The 25,291-nt window shown below is 27.5% G+C and overlaps 2 protein-coding genes across 6 annotated transcripts in view; one reads left to right on the top strand and one right to left on the bottom strand.

The window, feature by feature from the left end:
- Positions 1-3,851: 3,851 nt before the first annotated feature.
- LOC126903863 (atypical kinase COQ8B, mitochondrial) lies at positions 3,852-23,447 on the top strand. 3 transcript variants are annotated; one of them, XM_050682395.1, is made up of 10 exons: positions 3,852-4,010; positions 4,136-4,338; positions 4,751-4,829; positions 4,967-5,262; positions 6,622-6,850; positions 6,922-7,046; positions 7,109-7,472; positions 11,162-11,364; positions 12,764-13,100; positions 23,272-23,447. In XM_050682395.1, exons 2-10 carry the CDS (start codon positions 4,156-4,158, stop codon positions 23,340-23,342), a joined length of 1,887 nt encoding a protein of 628 aa, XP_050538352.1. In that variant the 5' UTR covers positions 3,852-4,010; positions 4,136-4,155; the 3' UTR covers positions 23,343-23,447. The 3 variants fall into 3 exon arrangements, with proteins under 3 accessions (XP_050538352.1, XP_050538353.1, XP_050538351.1); XM_050682396.1 differs by lacking the exon at positions 23,272-23,447 and adding an exon at positions 19,009-19,315; XM_050682394.1 differs by lacking the exon at positions 23,272-23,447 and adding an exon at positions 13,183-13,467 and having other exon boundaries at positions 3,853-4,010.
- LOC126903866 (forkhead box protein N2-like) overlaps positions 14,297-25,291 on the bottom strand; it is a 28,169-nt gene continuing 17,174 nt past the window's right edge. For all 3 annotated transcript variants that reach the window (XM_050682401.1, XM_050682400.1, XM_050682402.1), the window contains exons 7-9: positions 19,389-19,438; positions 16,564-16,631; positions 14,297-14,681 (exon numbers count right to left, since the gene is read on the bottom strand). In XM_050682401.1, the coding sequence (XP_050538358.1) occupies positions 14,450-14,681; positions 16,564-16,631; positions 19,389-19,438 (350 nt within the window). In that variant the 3' untranslated portion in view covers positions 14,297-14,449. The remainder of the gene's footprint in view (positions 14,682-16,563; positions 16,632-19,388; positions 19,439-25,291) is intronic.

Here is a 25,291-nt window from a genome sequence, read left to right as displayed (position 1 = left end):
GAAAAAGTGAAACATCATCAAACGACGTTCTAAGTAAGAATAAATTTAAAATTTAAGAAAAACAACATGTTTACACATAAAGACACTTTGAAAGTCGAAAAAATATAAAAAGAGAGAAATAATTATTAAATAGAATTATATAATAAAAATTAATCACTTGTGACTAATTAATTAAGTAAAATTAAAACTATATTAAAAATATTATTAATTTAAAAAACTAAAAAATATTAAAATCAAAGCCACAAAAAATTAATGAAAAGTCTTTTTTGTGGCTTTGAGTTTAATATTTTTTTAGTTTTTTAAATTAATAATATTTTTAATATAGTTTTAATTTTACTTAAATAGAATTAATTAATTTTTCTTGTGAGAAAATAGAATAAATATGCCACGTAACGGGATCATTCCGTATGATATTGGTGACAATATGTCCTGAATAAATGTCTCAATTCACGCATGACTCTTTCTGACGGATTAGACTGCAGGTGGTATACACTTGTATGAGTAATTGGAATGCCAAGTTCAGATAAACAGGATTGCCATCAATGGCTACTAAACTGTTTGCCGTGATTAGAAACTATTTATATGGGTTTCCTGTGAGAGGGAATGTAATCCATAATTATTCGTTTAAGGGTGTCAGAAGCCGTGCCCCTTGTTAACAGGTACAGAGGAACAAATCTTGAAAAATGATATAACACCACAAAAATATACTGCACTCCATTTCAACCAATGGGAAGTGCCCCATAAATATCAACTAATACTCTTTCCAATAAATTTTCCGACATAATATGTTGCATAAGACCTTCCGCCCGCTGATTAGAAGTCTTAATTGGCTGACATATATCACCGGTTGATAATAACTGACTATCCGTGTTATTAAAAATACAAAATTCTTTCAAATATTTCTTTACTCCAGATGACCATATAATTTATCTATCTATCTATAATTGTAGAATCTTATTAAATACCAAAAGTTAATTAGAAATGATTACTATGATTTCTATTTAAGTAATCTATTACGTTAAAAATGTAAAAAAAATCGAGCTTTTCTAATAAATTTACCGTAAAAAATTATTTATTAAAGTTAATTATAAAATTTGCTGACTTCATATTAACCTTAACAATACCAACAATACTATTTAGTGATGTCAATTTCAAACTTGCAAGTTGAGCTAAATGTCATGGTTATAAATTCATTTTTTTTTTATTATAAACTTACACTTTTAAGGACGAAATAAAGTAGGTTAAAAATTATTACTTTTGACATATTAAAAATCAAAATCAATAATAATTTGAAAACAATTCAATATAACAATTATTTAATATATAATTTTATATTATACAGAGTGTTCAGTAAGTTAGGAAACAGTTAAATTGTTACAAACAATGAGTACAATAGAAATTCGTTTCCTTATTTACTGAACACTCTGTATTTTTGAATCTAAGAATTACTAATCTGGACATAATTAAGGAAATAGAAGTGATGTTGCTGTTGTAATAATCCAACATTTTCTAAGAATTAAACACTATCTACAGATTTGCATCGAAGCGTTTCTTATAATAATTTTAATCACTGTCAGATTAAATATACTGGACCTAATTATGTCACGTCTTTGCTGTGCTGGGTTTTTTTAACACGCTTATATTAGTTTCACCTGTATGTGTTGTATGTATGTATGTTTGTAACTCTCCACGCGTTATCGCATATTCCGTCGTCTAAGGCCTTGAGACTAGACTGTCATAACGCATTCACCCTACCCTACGCCTCGCTCATTACACGCCGACAACACTATTCCAGTATTAATTTATTTTTGATTATCGTACTCGTACACGTGTGCTTGTCATCAATGTTATATATATATTGTAGTAAATAGCTGAATAACGTCGATTTTAGTATAATATGGGGTTTAAAACAATAGTACGCAATTTTTAAATTCTCAAGCAATACAGTGGTGTCATATAGAAGGGAAATGCAGGGTAAGCAAATTAATAATGGTGGGAAAAAAGAATATAAAATGGAAACATGAAAAGGATAGAGGTCTGGACGTTTTTGTCGAAGAAACGTCGAGTTACGTGTACGCGAATGTCTTTGTACGATTTAATTTTGATTTGTGTTACATTTTTGATATTACTTTTTAACTTTGTGTTTGATACGTTGCTTAAATAAAATAGCTATTTTAAAACCTGGACTTAGAGCAAATATTTTATATCCATCGTGTTCTTAGAATTGTGTGTGTGTGTGTGCGGCTAGAGTCAAGGTTAGACTACTGGTCCTTTAGTCAATCTAAATAATTATTGTACGAGCTGGCTAGTTTTTGGGCTTAACCGTCCTTTAGTGGGTATAGTAAAAAGGTAGTTGTGCTGGTGGCTGACAAGGAGCCACCCTTCAGTCTGCTACTTTTGAGCTAGACTGTGCTGACGGGTCTAAACTCTACCCCTTTAGTAGTCCACTAATTAGAGGGATTGGGNCACGCTTTTTCTAATTAAGAGATAGAAAGTATTCATTCCGATTACGAGGATGATTTCCGTATCGTTATTTTTCGTCATTACCTCCATGTTCCGGGAGTGAGTAATTTGCGCGCCTGCTGCTTTCCTTTGATGTGGTAGCTATTTCTCTGACTCCCTCTCCGGAATCGAACTCTGATTTCCCGTTATCAGTAACAACCAAGATATTGATAGTAACTACTATCATAACATGAAACTAAAAAGTGAACAATAAATATAGTTTAAAAAAACACGCTTTTAAAGCACATCGAACTAAAAAATTAAAAATAATTTTTAAAATAAGCTTAAAATAATTATGAACAAAAAATACTAGTATAATTGTGNAAAATAATTATGAACAAAAAATACTAGTATTATTGTAAAATATGGCACAAAGCACTCACGCTTTTATCACAATTATACTAGTATTTTTTGTTCATAATTATTTTAAGCTTATTTTAAAAATTATTTTTAATTTTTTAGTTCGATGTGCTTTAAAAGCGTGTTTTTTTAAACTATATTTATTGTTCACTTTTTAGTTTCATGTTATGATAGTAGTTACTATCAATATCTTGGTTGTTACTGATAACGGGAAATCAGAGTTCGATTCCGGAGAGGGAGTCAGAGAAATAGCTACCACATCCAAGGAAAGCAGCAGGCGCGCAAATTACTCACTCCCGGAACATGGAGGTAATGACGAAAAATGACGATATTGGATTCATCCTTTGTAATCGGAATGAATAAGTTCTATATTTTTAAATAAGAATAAAGTGTGTTAATATATATTTTTAATAGTAATTAGAATATATATATATATATATACATGTAAAGCGACTTACGTACGTAAACGTATCATGCATTAGGTATAGCCGTGTTTTGTGGGCAGGCGGGTCGGACTAACGTTAAACCTAAGGTATAAACGGCGGTAGGAATATATACGTAAGCCGTATGCACGCGGATGATAATGGTCAGTCAAAATAAAAATTTGTTTATATATATATATATAATATTGATGACAAGCACGCGTGTACGAGTACGATAACCAAAAATAAATTTATACAGGAATAGTATTGCCGGCGTGTTATGAGCGAGGCGTAGGGTGGGATGAATGCGTTATGACAATCTAGTCTAGACGACGGAATATGCGATAACGGGTGGCGTTTTGAGAGTTACAAACATACATACATACATACAGGTGAAACTAATATAAGCGTGTTAAAGAGGCACACAGGTAGGGACGATTACATAATCAAAACTCACGACGAATACCAACAATGTTTGACAAAATACAAAATACAACAAACGCGACATGAAAACGGTAACACTGAAGATGACTAGCTGCTGATAGTGGCGGGGGGCGCCACAACCTTAACGATAACGGATAATATGATAACCGATCACAAATTAATTATATATTTTTGAATCTCCATGACTGTAATCATAATATTATTGAGTAACAATATTGTGATATTATATTGAATATCGTCGTTTCTGTTGCGTATTAAAAAATAATCTTGTGAAGAGAAAATGTAATGCAGTATTACACTGATTTTTATTTTAACATTTCTAGACTTTTTTTTAATTTTAATTTATAATATTTAATTAATATTAAATGGTCATCTTTTATATGCATAGTATATTTAACATGTTTCAGTGTATTGTCTCTATAGCGAAATGTTCATGTCTAAATATACTGATATTTCAAGAGTATTTAAAGGAACTCAAATGGTTTTTGAAGAAATAATTAAAATGAATGAAAAAAATTGTAAAAAAAGAATGAAAATATGTTGTTTAGCTACAGCTTTCGAAGATGCCACTATTCAATTTTCTAATAAAATAGGAGCTGCTAAATTAACAGTAATACCTCACATTTATTATGATATGATAAACCAAATAACATATTACTAACAATAATAAGTTAATCGTAATTTTTTATTTATTTTTACATTATTACTTATTTTATTATATTTTTTAATTACAAAAAGTAAATTTTTTTATCTATGTAAATCTAGTTATTAATTACTTGTTTATGTTTTGAGATAGTTTTGAAAAAGCTACTTTTAAATTTTTATAATTTTAGAATTGAAAATATAATTAGCTTTTCGTAAAAAAATATATACATTTGAATTAATTGTTACTGAAAAAATTAAATAGAATAAAAAGTATTTTTTTTTTAGTTTAATGATATATACATAACAGTGTATGTGTGTTGGCAATTCTTTTTGGATATTAATATAATTTTTTTATTTAAAAGTGTATTATATTTTAGCCAGAATATATTGTTGAAGAAGTTACTCAAAGAACAGCAGTTGTATTTAATGGTTTGAGAAATATTATTGTTATGACTTGTAAGTAGTAACCTATTATAAAAAATAGTATGTTTATTTTACAATTTTTTTTTTTTTTTTTGTAATTAGAATTAGATAAATTTAATTATACAAATAAATTTAGTTTTAAATTATATAAATTATTTATTTTATTTTAGTACGTCAAGATAGATCACCCAATGAACAGTTAGTTTACGATTCAGTTAATAATTTATCAATAGAGCCATATTTCAGTGAAGGTCCAACATTAAATGGTCCTTTTAAAGTACCTACTAACGTTTTAAAACAAAAATATTTATCCGAATACAGTAACACATACATTATTATTAATAATAATGTTATGAAAAAAAAATTATGCTACTTTAATTATAATTATCTGAGTACCATCAATTCAACCAATAAAGGAGATAACCAAAAACCAACTGTCAGTAAAAATTCTAAACCTAAGCAACAGGTAATCATTAAATATAAATAAGCTTTGTTATAATTATACATTTTTAATGTCTTTTTTTAAAGAATAATTATCATTAGGTATCAATAAATTTTATTATTAAGAAAAATTTACTATTTCTTAGTAAAAAAATTAATAAGTGATAATCTAGTTAATTACTTTTCATAATATTAAATTCAATGTAGAAAATTTTTTTAAATAAATTTCCTTAATTCTTATTAATATAAAAATATATTTGTATAACATTTATTTATGTAAATATAGATGATCAATATATTAATCTATACTCTAATTTATAAATAGTCAAATTATTTCTTTGGAAAAATATATCTAGTTAAAAAATGTAACCCAACCATTACCATTGTTTCCGTTTTGATGTAAAGTTGAGAATGCATTGGTTTTACTATGAGTTTTTTTTTTTTATTATTATTATTTTTTTCGTGTGTTACCACTTTTTCTCAGCTCTGACTGCACCGATTTCTTTCAACGATACGTCAAAAGATCACAAATTGTATCTAGTTAAATACATTACCCTCAAAAACTGAAAAAATTTTCCTCGTTCCCCATAAATGGGGGAAATTTCCAAAAAAAATTAAAAATTTAAAAATTACTAATTTTTGACATTTTTTCAATTTTTTTTACTTAAAATTACCCATAACTTTTTTAAAAATAACCAAATCAATATAATTTTTTGTTTATAGATGCATGATGTCTTTAGTTTTCATTTGGTATATTTTTTTATAAATCTGATCCTTTACCTGCCCACAGGGTGGCTTTAAAATAACAACTTTTTCAACATAACTTTTGTAAATGTTACAGAAATATTGACACTTTTATATATATCTTAAATTAAAGTTTGTGTAGTATACTTTATTCTAGAAAAAAAAATTTGGAATTTTATTTTATCTTCATAGTAAAAATGGTTACCATAAGCTATTTTTGTGTTAAAATTTTCAATTTTATATCTTACATCTTTAGCTTTATAATGCTATAACTTATTGAAAAGTGTATAGATCAATATAATTTTTTTATGAGAAATAATATTTATATCCCTCTTTCATTCAATATACTTTATCTTAATCAGGTTATAAATACAGAAATAGCAGATCATGTAGATTTTGTAATAATTCACCAATTTTTTAAAATTAAATACTATCTAAAGATTTGCATCAAAGCGTTTTTTATGATAGTGATTTTAATCACTGTCAGGTATCATTATACTTGACCCAACTATGCCACGTCTCTACTGTGCCGTGACCTCCCTGTGCTGGTTTTTTATATTTAACTTAAATGTAAACCATCAATTTTAGTAATATCAATTGCTACTAATCCATGTAACACTGATTTATTGTTATAAACTAGTTAAGTGGATCAGCTAAACAAAGAACTGTCCCATCTAGTCAAATAAGCCGTATGTTGTCTTTTGGGGGATTAGCTGCTGGTATTGGTATTGGAGCTGTCACAGAAATTACTAAACGAACTTTAGGTGTAAGTAATTCTACTAAAAAAAATCAAGGTGGTTACATTGAAAATGTATTTATTTCACCTGAAAATGCTGAACGTATTGCTAATACATTATGTGAAGTACGTGGTTAGTACATGTAATCATTAACAATATAATTAATGCTTTATATTATTTATATCAAATAAAATTTATTTCAGGTGCTGCTTTAAAAATTGGTCAAATTCTCAGTATTCAGGACAATAACTTATTAAGTCCTCAGTTACAAAAAGCATTTGAAAGAGTACGACAATCAGCTGACTTCATGCCTACTTGGCAGTTAGAAGTATTACATAAAAATCTTTTTTAGAATATGTTTTGATTATATTTTAAAATTTTTTAAAATAGAAAATGTTGATTAAAGAATTTGGTTCCAATTGGAAAAAAAAATTTGAATTATTTAATCTAAAGCCATTTGCAGCTGCTTCTATTGGTCAAGTTCATGAAGCAACTATTAAAGATGGTACTAGAGTTGCAGTTAAAGTACAGTATCCAGGTGTTGCGGACAGTATAAAAAGTGATATCGATAATTTAGTTTATGTCATGAAAGTTTGGAATATGTTTCCTGAAGGAATGTTTATTGATAATATTGTGAAAGTAGCTAAAAAAGAATTGGCTAATGAAGTTGATTATATAAGGGAAGCAGAGTGTACTAAAAAGTTCAGACAGTTATTAGAACCATATCCAGATTATTATGTACCCAAGGTTATAGGTATATTATATTAAAATAAATGATAAAACATTACATTATATGGGGCATTGTATCATGTTCTGACAAATCTTATAAATTTTGATCTACTGAGTAAAATTTCAAAATATTTTAAACACTTAATTATAAAACATCAAAAAGACATTTTTCTACCAATTTTTTTCTATAATCTACTCTATAACATTGTTATTTTTAATGTTTCTAGTATTTTAGCTTTGATGCAAAGCTGAGAAGGTATAAATTTTTTTATTATTTTTTTTTTTGTGTGTTACCACTTTTTCTCAGCTCTGACTGCACCGATTTCTTTCAACGATATGTCAAAAGATCACAAATTGTATCTAGTTGAATACATTACCCTCAAAAACTGAAAAAATTTTCCTCGTTCCCTATAAATGGGGGAAATTTCCAAAAAAATTAAAAATTTAAAAATTACTAATTTTTGACATTTTTTCAATTTTTTTTACTTAAAATTACCCATAACTTTTTTAAAAATAACCAAATCAATATAATTTTTTGTTTATAGATGCATGATGTCTTTAGTTTTCATTTGGTATATTTTTTTATAAATCTGATCCTTTACCTGCCCACAGGGTGGCTTTAAAATAACAACTTTTTCAACATAACTTTTGTAAATGTTACAGAAATATTGACACTTTTATATATATCTTAAATTAAAGTTTGTGTAGTATACTTTATTCTAGAAAAATAAATTTGGAATTTTATTTTATCTTCATAGTGAAAATGGTTACCATATGCTATTTTTGTGTTAAAATTTTCAATTTTTAGCAAATCTTTAGCTTTATAATGCTATAACTTATTGAAAAGTGTATGGATCAACACAATTTTTTTATGAGAAATAATATTTATATCTCTCTTTCATTTGACATACTTTTTTTTTAATTAAAATTTTAATTAATATAATCCTTTTATACAGGTGTGGTTCAAAACTTATTCAACTTATTTTTAATTAAAATATATTTATTGATTTTACATATGTAACCTAATAATAAAGCATTAATATTTGTTAAATATTTCAAATTATCAAAGTTATATACGAAACCGGTGAATTGCCTGAAGATTACGTAAAGAGCCTAATTATCCCCATCCCAAGGAAAACAGCAGCAAAGAAATGTGAAGAATACCGTACCATTAGTTTTCTATCCCATGCCTCCAAAATACTAACAAAGATTATATTCAAACGTATTGAAGGTAAAATAGAATAATCATTGACAGAAGACCAATTCGGGTTTAGAAAGAATATGGAAACGAGAGAAGCAATATTGGCGTTAAGGATTATCATTCAAAAAAGGATTAGGAAAGGCAAACAAACATTTATAGCTTTTGTGGATATCGAAAAACATTTGATAACGTAAATTGGAAGATAATGTTTAACATGATGAAAAAATTTGGGTTAAAATACACAGATAGGAAACTTCTGTATAACCTATACAAGAATGAATCTGCAGTTATAAGGATCCAAGATTAGGAAGAAAAAGTAAAAATAAACAGAGGAGTTAGACAAGGTTGTACATTATCCCCAATTATATTCAACGCATATATTCAAGAAGCAATAGATATGATAAAGGAAAATGCCAATCTAGGAATAAAGATAAACGGACAAAAAATAAGTATGTTACATTATGCCGATGACATAGCTTTAATTGCTGAATGCGAGAAAGATCTGGCTCAACTAATTAAAGCTATGGATAAAACATTCGAAAAAGAGTTGGAAATGAGAATAAATGTGAAGAGAACAAAAGTAATGGTATGTGAAAGGGAAAATAATACAAGAATACAGATAAAAATATGAAACCAAGTAATAGAACAAGTAGATGAATTTACATACCTGGGAAGCACTATCAGCAAGGATGGAAGAAACAGAAGTGAAATTATAAAATGTATCTGTCAAGCTAAAATAGCCTTTAACAAAAAGAAAACTATATTTACATCAAGAAACATGAGTCTAAAAATAAGAAAAAACCTATTAAAGTATGGAGCATTGCTCTGTACGGGTGTGAAACCTGGACAATAGCAATAGAAGAAAACAAAGACTTGAGGCGTTTGAAATGTGGTGCTATAGAAGGATGTTAAGGATAAGTTGGATGGACAGAGTAACCAATGTAGAAGTACTGGAAAGAATATTAGATGGACAGCTACTATGGAATAACATAGTCAGAAGACGCAATGAATGGGTAGGTCATATAATGAGACATGAAGGATTGTTGAAATTGATAATAGAAGGAAAGAACCGTAGGGGTAGACCAAGATTGGAATTCATTCAACAGATAATAAAGGACTAAGGATGTGACTCATATGTGGTAATGAAAAGGAAGGTGGATAAGAGGGAAGACTGGAAGATGGCTGCATACCAATCTACGGATTGAAACCATAGAGAGAGAAATATTTGTTACATTAATTAGAATGATTTTGTTATTATTTAGGCCATATGGGATATTCTAATTGCAGATTTGAAATTGGTCCAAAAATGTATTTAGAAATGTATATTTTGGTTTTGGATAAAAATTCCTTGTAGACCAGTAAATTTATTTATATATAGCAAAAAAAATTTTTTTAAGTATTTTATCAAGACCTATTACTTTTATATACATTTGCCATAAAATAATAACTACTTTATAATCTCCTTAAAAATTAGAATACTGAATTATTAAATATCAATTTCATACTATATTTAATTGCTATAATAAAGATTTATTCATATATTACATTTATAAATCATAAAACTTGTAATCAGGATATAAATAAGGAAATAGGAGATCATGTAGTTATGGAATACTCCATCATTTTTTTAAAATTAAATACTATCTACAAATTTGCAGCATTGCGTTTGTTATGATAGTGATTTTAATCACTGTCAGATATCGTATATACCGGACCCAACTATGCCATGTCCCCACTGTGCTAGATTTTTTTTTTACTATTAATGATTTATTGATTTATATAAATAACTTACAAAACAAAAATTTATAAAATTAATATAAAAAATATTTGATCCAACTTTCGAATCAAAAGTTATTACCATTTTTGAAAATATAGACTGTTGGTGAGATACGGATTATGACTACTTTTTTTTAATAAAATAAAATATATTTATTTATCATAAAATTACAATTCTAAACTCTAACAAGTTAAAAAAAAAATATTCAATAGTTCAAAACTTATAGAATTTGCCAGAACATATCTATCTTTTTTGTGTTTCCTGTCATCATATTAGTATAAAATTAACAATAATAATGTTTTCTACAGAATGCAATTTAATTTTTTTTTTAATAGAGTCAATGATATAGAAATAATTAATTTAAATTGTGTTTAAATTTTGATACTTAAATTAGAACTCTTTCTATTGTTAATGATTTATCTATGATTCTTATAATATATTTTTAAGGATTATGATATTATCTAAATATTAAGATATTGTATTCTTTACAAAACGTATCAGCACCCAAAGTCTGGAAACTTGCCTCCTAAATAAAATTTTTCATACATATAAGACTATTAAACTATTAATCTATTTTGATTTCTATATAACTTTTCTACAGTTTTTAACTAAAAAAATCATACCTATTTAAATGTTGTTTATTTTATTAGTAATTCTAAAGTGTGTAATTTTTTAATTATTATAAGTTTTACTTGATATAAATTACTCATTTGTTATAATTGTTTGTATTATTTAGACCAATTTTGTACAAAACGCATATTTACTTCAGAACTTATTGACGGTGTACCCTTAGATAAATGTGAGATTATGGATCAAACTACACGTAATAATTTATGCTTCTTAGTTTTACAACTGTGTCTTAAAGAACTTTTTGAATTTTCATTCATGCAAACTGATCCTAACTGGGCCAATTTTTTTTATAATGAAGAAACTAAGCAAGTAAGTTAAATAACTCTGTTTTATTTTTGTTTGCTGTTTTATGATAAAAATTTGTATATATACAGAGTGATTCTTTTGACATTAGCTACAGAATTTCTTTTTAAAATAATAAAAGCATTAGTAATTTTTTTCTGATTTTTAATAGTTTCACATATTTTTTTATTTCTTAATCAAGTATTTTTTAGTTACATCTATCATTCCTTATAAGGTTGCAAACTTGAATTTTCTAAATACCAACTTACATATATAAATAACTTCTATAGTAAAAATAGATATAGTAAATGACTAATAGTGGTATATAATAACTTTTGACCCATTATTTCAGATATTATATCCATTTTAAAATATAGACTGTTAGAAACATGGAAACTAAAGAAAAAATATACCAGCGGACTAAAAATAAAACCCAGGTTACACGCTAGGAAAAATTGAGTAGCTATTGTTAAAAGAAATACTCTGTATATAATTATAGATACTTCATTAAAAAAAACTACATACTTAAATTAGCTAGACATTTTAAAATTGTTACTGATGCAATTTTGAAAAAAGTTTAGTAAATTCAAATTTAATTTTGTTCAATTATTTTATCAAAAAATTCAATTTTTTCACAAAATTTAGCTAAAATAGTACGTACCCACAGTATCTTAAAATCATGTTGTATAACTTTTTTAATGTTAGTTTTATCAGTTTTAACATATAAACTGGCATTCATTAGTTAGTATCTGATGATACATCAAATCTACTAAATTTTATTTAATAATAATATAGAATAAAAAGGGTATGGTGTGTTACAGTGAATCATTTATTCACTGTCATAATGCTGATTTGCAGCTGCCCTATTTCCAGTTAGTTTTCTAAGCTATGACCATACTGGAACAGTAATTCACCTTGACAGTTCACTGGTTCCCTCAGCCAAAATAAAGTCGCGTCAAGTCAACAGCCAGTGTGGAAATCTTGTTAAATCAATAAAGTAAATCTAACTTCAAATAGTTAGGAAATTATAATGACTAATATAAAATAAAAGTATATATAATTTAAATACTAAGTAACTTACCAAAATATTTTTTAAAAACTATTTAAAATGGTTTGGGGAATTATTATCCCACGCAACACAGAAAAAAGATAAAAGAAATAAACGACAACTGCTTTTAACTTGAGTATTTATAATCTGATTGAGTCAATTTTTACTAGAAAATTGTTAATATTTTCTTGATAGCTTATAATATTTGTATAAAGTTATTGTTATTAAAAATAGTATGGTCAGCCTCTATTTTTTATTTCTTTATAAAAAGAATTACAAAATTTGTATTAAATATTTATTTAAGTTTTATTGTATTTAATATTTATACAAATAGTATTTTTAAATGATGGGTTTTTAAAATATTTAAAAAAATTTTAGCTAATTTTGTTAGATTTTGGAGCAACACGATCATTTGACCATACATTTTTAAGTAATTATTTGAAGATCATAAAAGCAGCTGCTGACAATGATAGAAATATGGTATTAAAATTGTCACAAAACATGGGTTTTCTCACTGGATATGAATCAAAAGCTATGGAAGATGCTCATGTAGAAATGATAATGATAATGGGTGAAGTATTTAGGAAAGAAGGGGAGTATGATTTTGGCTCTCAAGATTCTACCAAACGATTGCAAGCATTGCTCCCTGTCATACTTAATCAACGGTTAGCTCCTCCACCAGAAGAAGTGTATAGTATTCATAGAAAATTATCAGGTATTACTTAATTATTATAATGTATTATTATATATTTATAATTTAACTATTTAAGGTTTATTGTAAGTATCATATTTTTCAGGAATATTTTTACTTTGTTCTAAATTGAAAGCAAAGTTTAAATGTCGTAAACTATTTTTGGATTCTTATGAAGAATTCAAAAAAAAATATTAGAACTAAAATAAGTTTCATTTATGTGTATTATATGATTAATTGGAAGTAATAACTTAAATAATAATAAGATAATTTGTTTTTATTAAGTAGTAAAATCATTCATAGATTATAAAAATGTTTTTATTGCTTGAATTCAAATAGTTTCTAAAATTGATTTTGTTAAAATAGATTAATTTGTTATAAATTAACATTTTACATAAATACATTCATTAATTCAATCATGTATAATATGCTTAACATATATTTTTTATTACAAATCATTTCTACCAAGTCTATTCCATCAACATAATTAATTTCTTAATTAAACAACAAAATAAATATTTTTATATACTTTTAATAAAAAAGTAAGTCAACAAAGTTAAATAGTAAACAAATATTGCAACATAAATTGATCATCATATGAAAAATTATTTTTCTATTACTTTATTGATTAATAAGTTAATTTTATTTTAATTCTATTATCGTAAGTTATATCAAATTAAGCATTTATTTAAAATACGTTTATCATCTCAAGTACCTGAAATTGTATATTAATATTATAAATTCATAATTTAAATTTTAAGATTCAGTTGTATATAATATTTATAATATAATTTTGAAAAAATTATTATTTATAATGGGGGTTGTATTTTGATACATTTATACTTTTCTCAGTCATTTAAAAGATATTTGATTATTTTTAACATTATTAATGGGTTTAACAGGAAAGTTTAAAAACGATCTAAAAATACATCAATTTTGAAAACCTACATATATTAGAAATTGATAAAATTAAATATATGTAAATTAAAAAAAAATGTGTTCATAAAACAAATAAAGTAACAAACTCAACAAAAAATAACAAATTTGATGAAATCGTCATCTAGCCACAAATAGTGTGTTAATATTACTACATGGTTGACTATTTTTTAATACTATCACAGTGATTTTTGAAGCAATATAGTAAAATATTTTAAAATTAATATAGAGTTGAATTAAAACCTGCCACCTTTTAATAATAATTAATATAATAAACAAATAAATTTTAGTATAGACTATTTATATTTATATAAAACTAACCCGTTTTTTTTCATAACATAGTAATAATTTTTCTGTAAAACAATAAACTATAAATGTAATGTTAAATAAATAATAACTAGTTAACATAATGCTAATGGAAAATCACTAAATAAATTTTATCTGAATTTGTCCTTGTGGAGCTGTACGGCTGTTACTTCATTGTTATTATTAGTTTGTTTTTTTATGAAAGAACTTCGATGTATATCTGAACACTCTCTTTTAACATCCATACAATCTGAACTTAAAGAACGTTTGCGTAAGCGACGAGTTGTAATTCCAGCTAAATTTAACAAAGCATCAGCTCCTTCTACTATTTTTCGTCTTTCTTCCGCATCTTCTTTGTATATACTACAAAAAAAAAAAAAGTAATTAAATATAACATTTTTAATTACATATGACAACGAGATAGTTAAAAAAAAATTTATAGGCAAGATGTAGGCCGTAATAATTTCTCAATTAGATAACAATATTGGATATATTATATAAAAAATATTTGTTCTACACATATTTTTGAAACTCATCATTTTTATCTTGATACCGCTGATTTGTTTGATTTATCAAACAAATCAGTGATGAAAAAAAACAGATCAAGAAGAATAAAACCCAGCACAGGAGGGTCGTGGCATAGTTGGATCAAATATAATGATATACAATAGTGATTAAAATCACTATAAAAAAAAAACGTTTCGCTACAAATCTTTAGATAGTATTTAATTTAAAAAAATTGGTGGATTATTCCAAAAGCTACATGATCTGCTAGTTCCTCATTAATATCCTGATTAAGATAAAGTATGTCGAATGAAAGACAAAATAAAGTCCGAAATTTTTTTTTTCCATAAAAAAGTACATTACATTAGCTTCAATTTAAGATATATATAAAAGTGTCAGACCTTCCGGAACACTTTCAAAAGTTAAAAATAAAAGTAATTTTTTTGTAAAAAAGTTGTCATTTTAAATTCCCTCTGTTGCCAGGTAAAAGGTCAGATTTATAAAAAAAATATACCAAATGATAGGTAAAGACATCAAGCATCTATAAAAAAAAAATTATATTGATTTGTTCATTTTTAATAAATATAGTTTAAAAAAACTAAAAAACACACTTTTAAAGAACATCGAACTAAAAAGTTAAAAATAATTTTTAAAATAAGCGTAAAACAATAATTAACGAAAAGTACTAGTATTATTGTGATAAAAGCGTGGGTGCTTTGTGCTATATTTTTCGTATATTGAGCGCCCGACGCTTTTATCACAATAATACTAGTACTTTTCGTTCATTATTGTTTTACGCTTATTTTAAAAATTATTTTTAACTTTTTAGTTCGATGTTCTTTAAAAGCGTGTTTTTTAGTTTTTTTAAACTATATTTATTTTTCACTTTTTAGTTACGTGTTATGATAGTAGTTACTATCAATATCATGGTTGTAACGGGTAAAGGGGAATCAGGGTTCGATTCCGGAGAGGGAGTCTGAGAAACGGCTACCACATCCAAGGAAAGCAGCAGGCGCGCAACGTGGAGGTAGTGACATAAAATGACGATACGGGAATCTAATGACGATTCGGACTTTATTTTGTCTTCACGGTGAAAATGGCTACCAAATGTTATTATTGTGTGAAAATTCTCAATTTTATTTTTTACATTTTTAACTTTATAATGCTATGACATATTGAAAAGTGTATGGATCAACATTATTTTTTTATGAGAAATAATATTTTTTAATAATCCCTTTTTCATTCGACATACGTTATATTAATCAGGTTATTAATAAGGAACTAGCAGATCATGTAGCTTTTGGAGTAATCAACCAATTTTTTAAAATTAAACACTATCTAAAGATTTGCATCGAAGCGTCTTTTATGATAGTGATTTTAATCACTGTCAGATATCATTATACTTGATCCAACTATGCCACGTCACCACTGTGCCGCGACCCCCCTGTGCTGGGTTTTTGTTATACTGATTTTAAAGTAATATTTTTCTGGAAAAATATTTATCGTGCCGGGCGAAGACCAGTACTCCTACCGAAATCAATGGACAGCAAGAAAGGCCCAACGTGATTTAGGCGGGTTGGGTTTGATAAGGTACATAGTGTGGTATTTAGCTTAGTACAAATAGATAACGAATTTTGCCTTCATGAGTTACCATTTACCAGAAAATATTTCAAATTATTTTATAAAAATTGAAATAACACTACTGTCTATAAACATATTTTTTAAGCTATTTTATTATTACCTGTTATTTTTAAAGCAATTATCATAAGTGTGATCTTCACTTGGACTTATTGTAACTATTGGATAAAGCTTAAACAAACAAAGTGAAATATTAAAAGAAATGTACTTTATATCAAAAAATGAAGTTAAATATTTATGTCACGTTTAATGTGTTACTAATATGCTATACAGTTTTCAAAAATTTATCAGGACCCCAAGACTAACTAGGAGAACTTGAACACTTCTATGTTAAAAATTAAAAACCCTCAAAAAATGATAATATATATTTCTTCTTTCTTTTTCCTTGTCTTATCCCAAGTACTTTGGTATAAGGCTCTTAAACAATATGTATGTAGTACAAAAATATTTATTTTATTTTGTTATTATAAAAATTATAATAATAGAATAATTAGTCCCTGTGGATAGGAGATAAGAATACTTCTACGGACCCTCTGCCAGTCGTAAGAAGGGACTAATGAGGTTGCATCAGGTCGACAGTTGACGTAAAATTATGTCATTAAATATGAGGAGTTCTGAACAAAACTTAGACAGATTGTCCCATCTCGGATGTACGCAGGGATAACAGGTGAGTGGAAATAAAGTAGTTAGAAACGGAGGCCTAAAGCTCAGGTGTATAGGTCTACCCAATAATTGTAGTATTAACGGTTTAGGGATATCATCACTCAACTCTAGACAGGACTCGTGTATAAGTGAGAAAGATAGATACAAAGTAATAATAGGTACGTAGAATGTTGTAAAATTAACTGATAGATGTAGAGAATTAATAAAGGTATTAAAGAGGAAAAACCTTTGTTGTGGACAGGAAACTAAATAGAAGGGAGAGAAGGCAAGAGATATAGGTAAGGGTTGTAAAATAATAAACTCAAGTGAGTCAAATACAAAAAATGGTGTAAGGATAATAATGGATGAGGAGATGAAAAGTAAAGTAGTAGAAGTAGCTAGGAAAAGTGACAGCACTAGTCATAAAATTGATATTCGAGGAAAAAGTTCTGATTATAATAAGTGCCTACCACAAGTAGGATGTGATGAAATAGAAAAGGAAGTGTTTTGGAGAGAGATGGATGAGGTGATGCAAGGGGGTACCTGGTAATGAGGTTGCGGTGATAGATGGAGATATGAATGGACATGTAGGCAATGAGAGGAGAGGATATGAAAGAGTACATGGAGATTATGGTTTTAGTGGGAAGAATGAGGATGGAGAAAGAATCCTGGATTTCAAAGTATCATATGATCTTGCTGTGATTAAAACTTATTTTAGAAAGAGGGAAGAACATTATATAACTTATAAGAGTGGGAGGAATAGATCACAGATTGATTATTTTATGTGGAAGAGAGAGAGCGTAAAGCGAGTAAAAGATTGTAAAGTTATACAATGCGAAGAGTGTAACTTTACAACATTGACTGATGGTAATGGAGTTATGATGTAGTAGGAAGAGAATAGGAGAAAAATTAAGGATCAGGTGATTGAAATTGAACGGGGAAAATGAAAAAGAGCTTTTAAAGACGGTAAAAGAGAGGACGGTGTTAAATATCCAGGGAGACATAAATGATAGATTTGTTAGTTGTGTAAAGAATATTGCAAGGGAAATTGTTGGTTACAGTAGGAATAGAATACCAACAAACAAACCCAACCCAACCAACAAAAAAATTTGGTGGAGGGATGAGGACGTTCAAAAAATCACAAAATGTAAGAAAAATCAGTTCAAAGTATGGCAGAAGAGCAAAAGGAGAGAAGATTGGATGGATTTTAAATGCTTGTGCAAAGAAGCCAAATGTGCAGTCTGGTGTGTTAAGCGATAAGAGAATTTCAATGAGGCTGAAAGGTATGTTCTATAGGACTGTATCATTTAAACTTAACTATCATATATAAAGTTTCAAGAATTTCGATATTAAAAAAAAATTTGTCAAAAAGAGTCTATCTAGTCAATAGTTTTCTCCCGCAAATCACCTGACATTGTAATGTAACTGGTATGTCACCCTTCATTAGCAAAGCTTAACTGCTATAAAACTTTCAGATGATGTTTTTTCTTCTGTGTCACTTAAAATAAGTTATGAGCAAAAAAATGTTGTCAACATTTTTCATGGTATTTTATTTATTTAAAATTATTTTGTGCTTCTCAATTAAAGTATATTTTAAAGAATATTCACTAAGTAGCATAATATTTATGTAATTTTATAAAATCTTCGAGGTTTATTTGAATATTTGTCTACCCAGAAACTAATAAGGATCAAAACTAATATGAAGAGAATAAGAAAAGTTTATTCTATGAAAATTCCTCTCTCCAAAAAAAACCCTAAATACTTCACTTTGTACTATTACTGAGAATGTAACTAAATCAGTATAGCAACTGATGGGAGGGTATGCAAATTTTAACTTTCGATTTACCTCTTAGATGTTTTATAAAATTTAATGATTTTTTTTTGCTAAAATTTTTATTATTTATAGAATGTCTAAAAAATTACGAAAAACATTATTCGAGAGATGAAATTGAAAGGAGATCTCTCTTATGATACTAATGTTAAAATAAGTACTACAATTGGGACTTCTTGGAGGCGTCAATCAATTTTATTTGAGCAGTTAACGAGGTAGCAATAATTTTTTACTAGGTGGTACTAATATCATTTACTTTATAAATATACTTAATTATCATTATTATTCATTAATAAATAGGTGACCCAATAATAAATTTTTAAATTTTTCCCGCTAAATAAAATCGGCAGAAAATAATTAAATTATTGACTTGATGAAATACATATTAGTGTCAATGTCAAATATAAAACAAATTAAAATAGAAAAAATAACGAATCAAAAAGACGATAACTTACTTCTGCTATTTCTGGATCTGTGTCTGGTTTTGAATGTGTGATTTTCCAATCTGGAAACAATATTTGTAGTATATTATTACGAAAATATTATTTGATTCAAGAAATTCTACAATAATATGTAGTTTGAAGGTTAAATATAAAAGGACCCTGAGGAGGTCCACCCTGGCCCGAGGCAAGCCGGAGCACCAGGGATTTTGGTACTTTACTCTAGGGGGAAAGGTTATTAATAAACTATGATTTAGTACAGTTATTAAAATGTATTAAATATTACAAACAATTTTTTTTCTTTTTCTCATAATATAACAAAAATATTTAAAAGAGAATTATACATAAAAACAAATTAATTAATTAAAAACATAGGTTCTAAATAAAAGGGAAAATATACGGAACAAAAACACTACAGTAAAATATTGAATAAATTAATAAGAATTAAGTCATGGCCAAGAATATAAGAGGAATTTACAGTATGTTTATAATTAAAAGTTAGGAAAATGCATTGTGATTTATCACAATATTACATACAAGTTGTCTACAGACAGTCAGCCATTCAAATAGCCTGTGTTCTTTACAAAATGTAATGATACATGACTAATAAAGTCTTAACTTAATAATCCATTTTTTTTTATCATTTTAGTGTTCCTGATAAGAACAAGTTACCAGATATAAAAGTATATTAACTGAAGCAAAATTACTTGCTGTAGTATATTAAATTTCAAATGTCATAATCACAATATAATATAATATAATATAATAGAGCAAAATAGGAGAACCATGAGCATGACGGATCCAACGCATGCGTCAGGGTATAGTGGACATGTCACCAACATCAATGAGTATCCTCTACATAAATGTAGGGGACTCATTGAGATGTTCACCATGTCCACCCTGACGACATCCGAGTAACTGACTGCTCATGGTAGAAGGGAAAAGAAAAAAGTAGACGGATTGACCATTACTTACAATATAAAATGATAGTTAACCCATATAGTCATTAATTAATAAAATAACAAAATACAAACGTCATAGCCATTTAACCAACAAAGGAGAAAACAATTAATTAAATTATGCACACTGTACGGGAATACATAAAGTTAAATTATACAATATTAGATTTTGTTCAGGATGTCCAATTCCAGGTGATAAGTGTGATGAGTTGGCATAATCATGGCCAAGCCAAATTGAAATTTTACTCTTCCATTGTGAATTTGTAAAGACACGCCAAAATTTGATAAGACAACAATGAAAAATAGAGAGATGATGATTGGGAGATTTTTTTGAACATAACCGTACTTTCCAAAGTCGGCTCGATTGCACATGGGAAAGGGTAGGTGCTAGTGTGACCATTCTAATGTGAATGTGTTAAAACTTTCATGGATTGTCTTGTTGCTTGAAGTGCTTGATGATATATCCATGTTTACAGTTGTGTTCTGACGTTTCGGACTCATTGCAGAGTCCATCTTCAGAGTGATGGTTGCTAGTCGGTGGCTGCAACTATACTGGCGGCTTATCTTGATAACAATCTGCTTTTATAAAATTGATAACATCTGGTTTTTGACTAACGTTGTTGACCACATCTGGTTTTTGACTAATGTGTTTTAAAAAAACCCAGATACGATGAACAACGTTAGTCAAAAACCAGATGTTATCAATTTTATAAAAGCAGATTGTTATCAAGATAAGCCGCCAGTATAGTTGCAGCCACCGACTAGCAACCATCACTCTGAAGATGGACTCTGCAATGAGTCCGAAACGTCAGAACTCAACTGTAAACATGGATATATCCTCAAGCACTTCAAGCAACAATCTAATGTGGTATAATATGGTATGGACATAATAAAGGATACTTTACACTAACTAACTTGGGATATATATGACAAAGCCTAATTTTACAGCATACTGTAAAAGCATAATTGTACCTATACCAAAGAAAAGTGGAGCAAATTCTGGTAAACAGTTTAGAACACTAAGTCTACAGACACATGTATCAAAAATCCTAACAAAAATAATAAATCGAAGAATAGAAGGAAAAGTGGAGCAGTACTTAAAAATGACCAATATGGATTTAGAAAACAAAAAGTTACACGAAAAGCAATTTTAGAACTGCGAGTGATAAATGAATAACAGATCGATAGAAATAAAGTTACATACTTGGCCTTTATAGACCTCTACAAAGACTTCGACAAAGTAAATTAGAACAAAATGCTGCTCACACTACGAAAAATAGAAGTTGAACAACAAGATCTAAGAATCATCCTCGGTCTTCACAAGAATCAGACAGCTTGCATTAAAAAAAGAGAAATCACAACTAACGCTCAAATAAAAAAGGAGTCCGACCAGGGTGTACGTTATCACCATTATTTTTTAAATGCTACATCGAAAAAACTATAAATATAGTGAAAGCAAAGCTAAAAAGACTAAATATTGGAATCAAAATTGTTGGAGAAATTGTTTCAATGATACGATTTGCCGATAACATTGTGGTAATATCAGAGAGTAAATGTGACATACAGCGTGTAGTTGAAGAAATGTATGAAATGGTCAGAACATCAGAAATGAAAATAAATAATGCAAAAACAAAGATCTTAGTCTATGTCAGAGACCGGAAAGTAAAAGCTTATGTATACTTAGATAGTTAAAAATTGGAGCAAGTAGAGGAAATGGTTATACCTAGGGAGCAAAATCACATCTGATGGTAAGAGTGTCCGCGAGCTAAACAACGCATAGCATTAGCAAAAACTGCCTTTAGTAAAAAACGTAAATTGTTCATTTCAAAAAAGTTACATATCATTATCAAAAAGACTTATAGAACCATATGTATGAAGTATTGCAATATATCGATGTGAATCTTGGGCAATAATACCGAAAATAAAAAACAAGATACCTTTGAGATGTGGTGTGTGTTGGAGGCGTGTGGAAAGGATAAGTTGGATAGAGTAGAAAACAAATGAAGAAGTACTTAGAACTGTTGGAGAAAAACGCACACTCATAGATGCGATTAGAGCAAGACGCTGTAAAATGGTTGGCCATACTCTGAGAATCCAGAAGAGTTGCATAATATAATATTAGAGGGTATGATAGATGGAAATAAAACTATAGGGCGTCCCCGAAACTCTTATACAAGACAAATTAAATGTGATGCAAGAGTCAAAACCTTTAAGGAACTTAAAGAAAAAGCGAGTAACCGGTTAAAATGGAGAATTGGAGTAGTAAACCAACCTTAGGGTAGATAAAAATAATAATAATAATAATTTTAGAAATATGATATTACATAATAGTAAAAAACAACATTTTAAAGTTAAAAATGAAAAGGTTTTATCAATTGCACATAGACGATTTTATATGAAATTAATTTTAACAGTTTATTTAATGGAAAAAGAATGATATCAATCATTTTGTACACGGGGTTAGATAAAATTTTCGACTAATCGATAACCAGTATTGTAATATTAGTTTTTAAAAAATTAATATTTTAAATTTTGAAAATGTGAAGAGCTGAGTATATTTATCAATATAAAACGACATAATTTAGAACATTTGTATAAAAATAATGATTATAATTAGATAAATTAATTATTTTTAATGAAAAAAATAGTGGTAACATTCTTAATAAATCACCTTATACATTTTTTGGCAATTAATTGTAGTTAATGTTAAGAACACTATTATAGACGATCATAGAGATAATATTTAGGAGAGAGAATTTTGTCGATATAATAACCTTAATGAGAAAAAAAGTCTACAATATATTCTACGCAATATAAGTACTGTTGTCTAGTAACTTAAATAAACATTTGAGGGCATAATATCCTTTTGAAATTACCCCTAAACCTAATGTACTAAACAACTATTTGCTATCAATACTTAAAAAAGATAACATGTCTAGATGAAGTTACCTTAACGACTCTGACACAAAATGCAGATGCGTCCAAGAACAGACAATATCACACCTATTAGTATGTCCAAGAATTCCTAACGCACGGAAGATGAAATATACAAACAAATGAAAAAACGGTGGAAGTCACTCGGTTTTTTGGACAGTGGAAGAAATATAACAAATGTTTACTTTTTATATTTTATTTATGTTTATATTCATTTATTATTTATTTATTTATGCAACTGGTACCTTGTCAGTTTTTCAATTTATTTTCCTTTTAAATATTTAATATTTATGGTTAGTTATTCCGTGTCATCTCTAAGTAGTATGGATAGTTAACAAATTTAAATTTTATATTTGGAAGATATATAATTTATTGTATTTAAAATAACGTTGTTAATTTTACACCTTATAACGACGTCGTAGGTACCTGGGTACCTATATATATTGTATACAAATGTAGGTTTTATTTATATAAAAACCCAGCACAGGGGGGTCGCGGCACAGTGGTGACATGGCATAGTTGGATCAAGTATAATGATATCTGACAGTGATTAAAATCCCTATCAAAAAAAAACGCTTCGATGCAAATCTTTAGATAGTGTTTCATTTTAAAAAATTGGTAGATTATTCCAAAAGCTTCATAAACTGCTAGTTCCTTATTAATATCCTAATTAATATAAAGTATGTCGAATGAAAAAGGGATTATTAAAAAATATTATTTCTCATAAAAAAATAATGTTGATCCATACACTTTTCAATATGTCATAGCATTATAAAGTTAAAAATGTAAAAAATAAAATTGAGAATTTTCACACAATAATAGCATTTGGTAGCCATTTTCACCGTGAAGACAAAATAAAGTCCGAAATTTTTTTTTCACATAATAAAGTACATGTAGATTACATTAGCTTTAATTTAATATATATATATAAGTGTCAGACTTTCCGGAACACTTTCAAAATTTAAGTTGAAAAAGTCCATTTTTTGTGAAAAAGTTGTCATTTTGAATCCCCCCCTGTAGGCAGGTAAAAAGTCAGATTTATAAAAAAAATATACCAAATGATAGGTAAAGACATCATGCATCTACAAAAAAAAGAATTATATTGATCCATACATCTTTCAAAAAGTTATAGCATTATAAAGTTAAAAATATAAAAAAGAATTTTTTTACAAAAATCGTATTTTTTTTATTAAGTTTAAAGTCTGTTTTCACCATGAAGATAAAATAAAGTCCGAAATTTTTTTTTTTCATGATAAAGTATATTACATTAGCTTTAATTTAAGATATATATAAAAGTGTCAGACCTTCCGGAACACTTTCAAAAGTTAAGTTGAAAAAATTAATTTTTTGTAAAAAAGTTGTCATTTTAAATCCCCCCCTGTGAACAGTTAAAGGATCAGATTTATAAAAAAATATACCAAATGAAAACTAAAGACATCATGCATCTATAAACAAAAAATTATATTGATTTGGTTATTTTTAAAAAAGTTATGGGTAATTTTAAGTAAAAAGAATTGAATAAATGTCAAAAATTAGTAATTTTTAAATTTTAAATTTTTTTGGAAATTTCCCCCATTTATGGGGAACGAGGAAAATTTTTTCAATTTTTGAGGGTAATGTCTTCGACTAGATACGATTTGTGATCTTTTGACGTATCATTGAAAGAAATCGGTTCGGTGAAAGCTGAGAAAAAGTGGTAACAGACACAAAAAAAAAAAAAAAACACATCCTAGTAAAACCAATACCTTCTCAGCTTCGCATCGAAGCTAAAAATAAATTATATTATTATAATAATATTTAACTCAAAAAGCCACAAAAAACTACTCAAAAAACGCGGATACGTATTTTGGGAACAATGTTACCATTATTAACGTTAAACACGTACTGAGACCCTCCTCTAGTGATCTAGTGATGTTATCACTTAATAATTTATCACATTTTGCCAGTTTAATAATTAATTTTTCAGTATGCCACGATCTCAATTAATTATATTATTTTTATTTTTAACATTTCTATTGCCTCCTT

The sequence above is a fragment of the Daktulosphaira vitifoliae genome, unplaced genomic scaffold, assembly GCF_025091365.1.
Source record: "Daktulosphaira vitifoliae isolate Bord-2020 unplaced genomic scaffold, ASM2509136v1 Scaffold_4, whole genome shotgun sequence".
In the NCBI taxonomy this organism is placed as follows: Eukaryota; Metazoa; Arthropoda; class Insecta; order Hemiptera; family Phylloxeridae; genus Daktulosphaira; species Daktulosphaira vitifoliae.
This window is presented reverse-complemented; position numbering and strand designations above follow the sequence as displayed.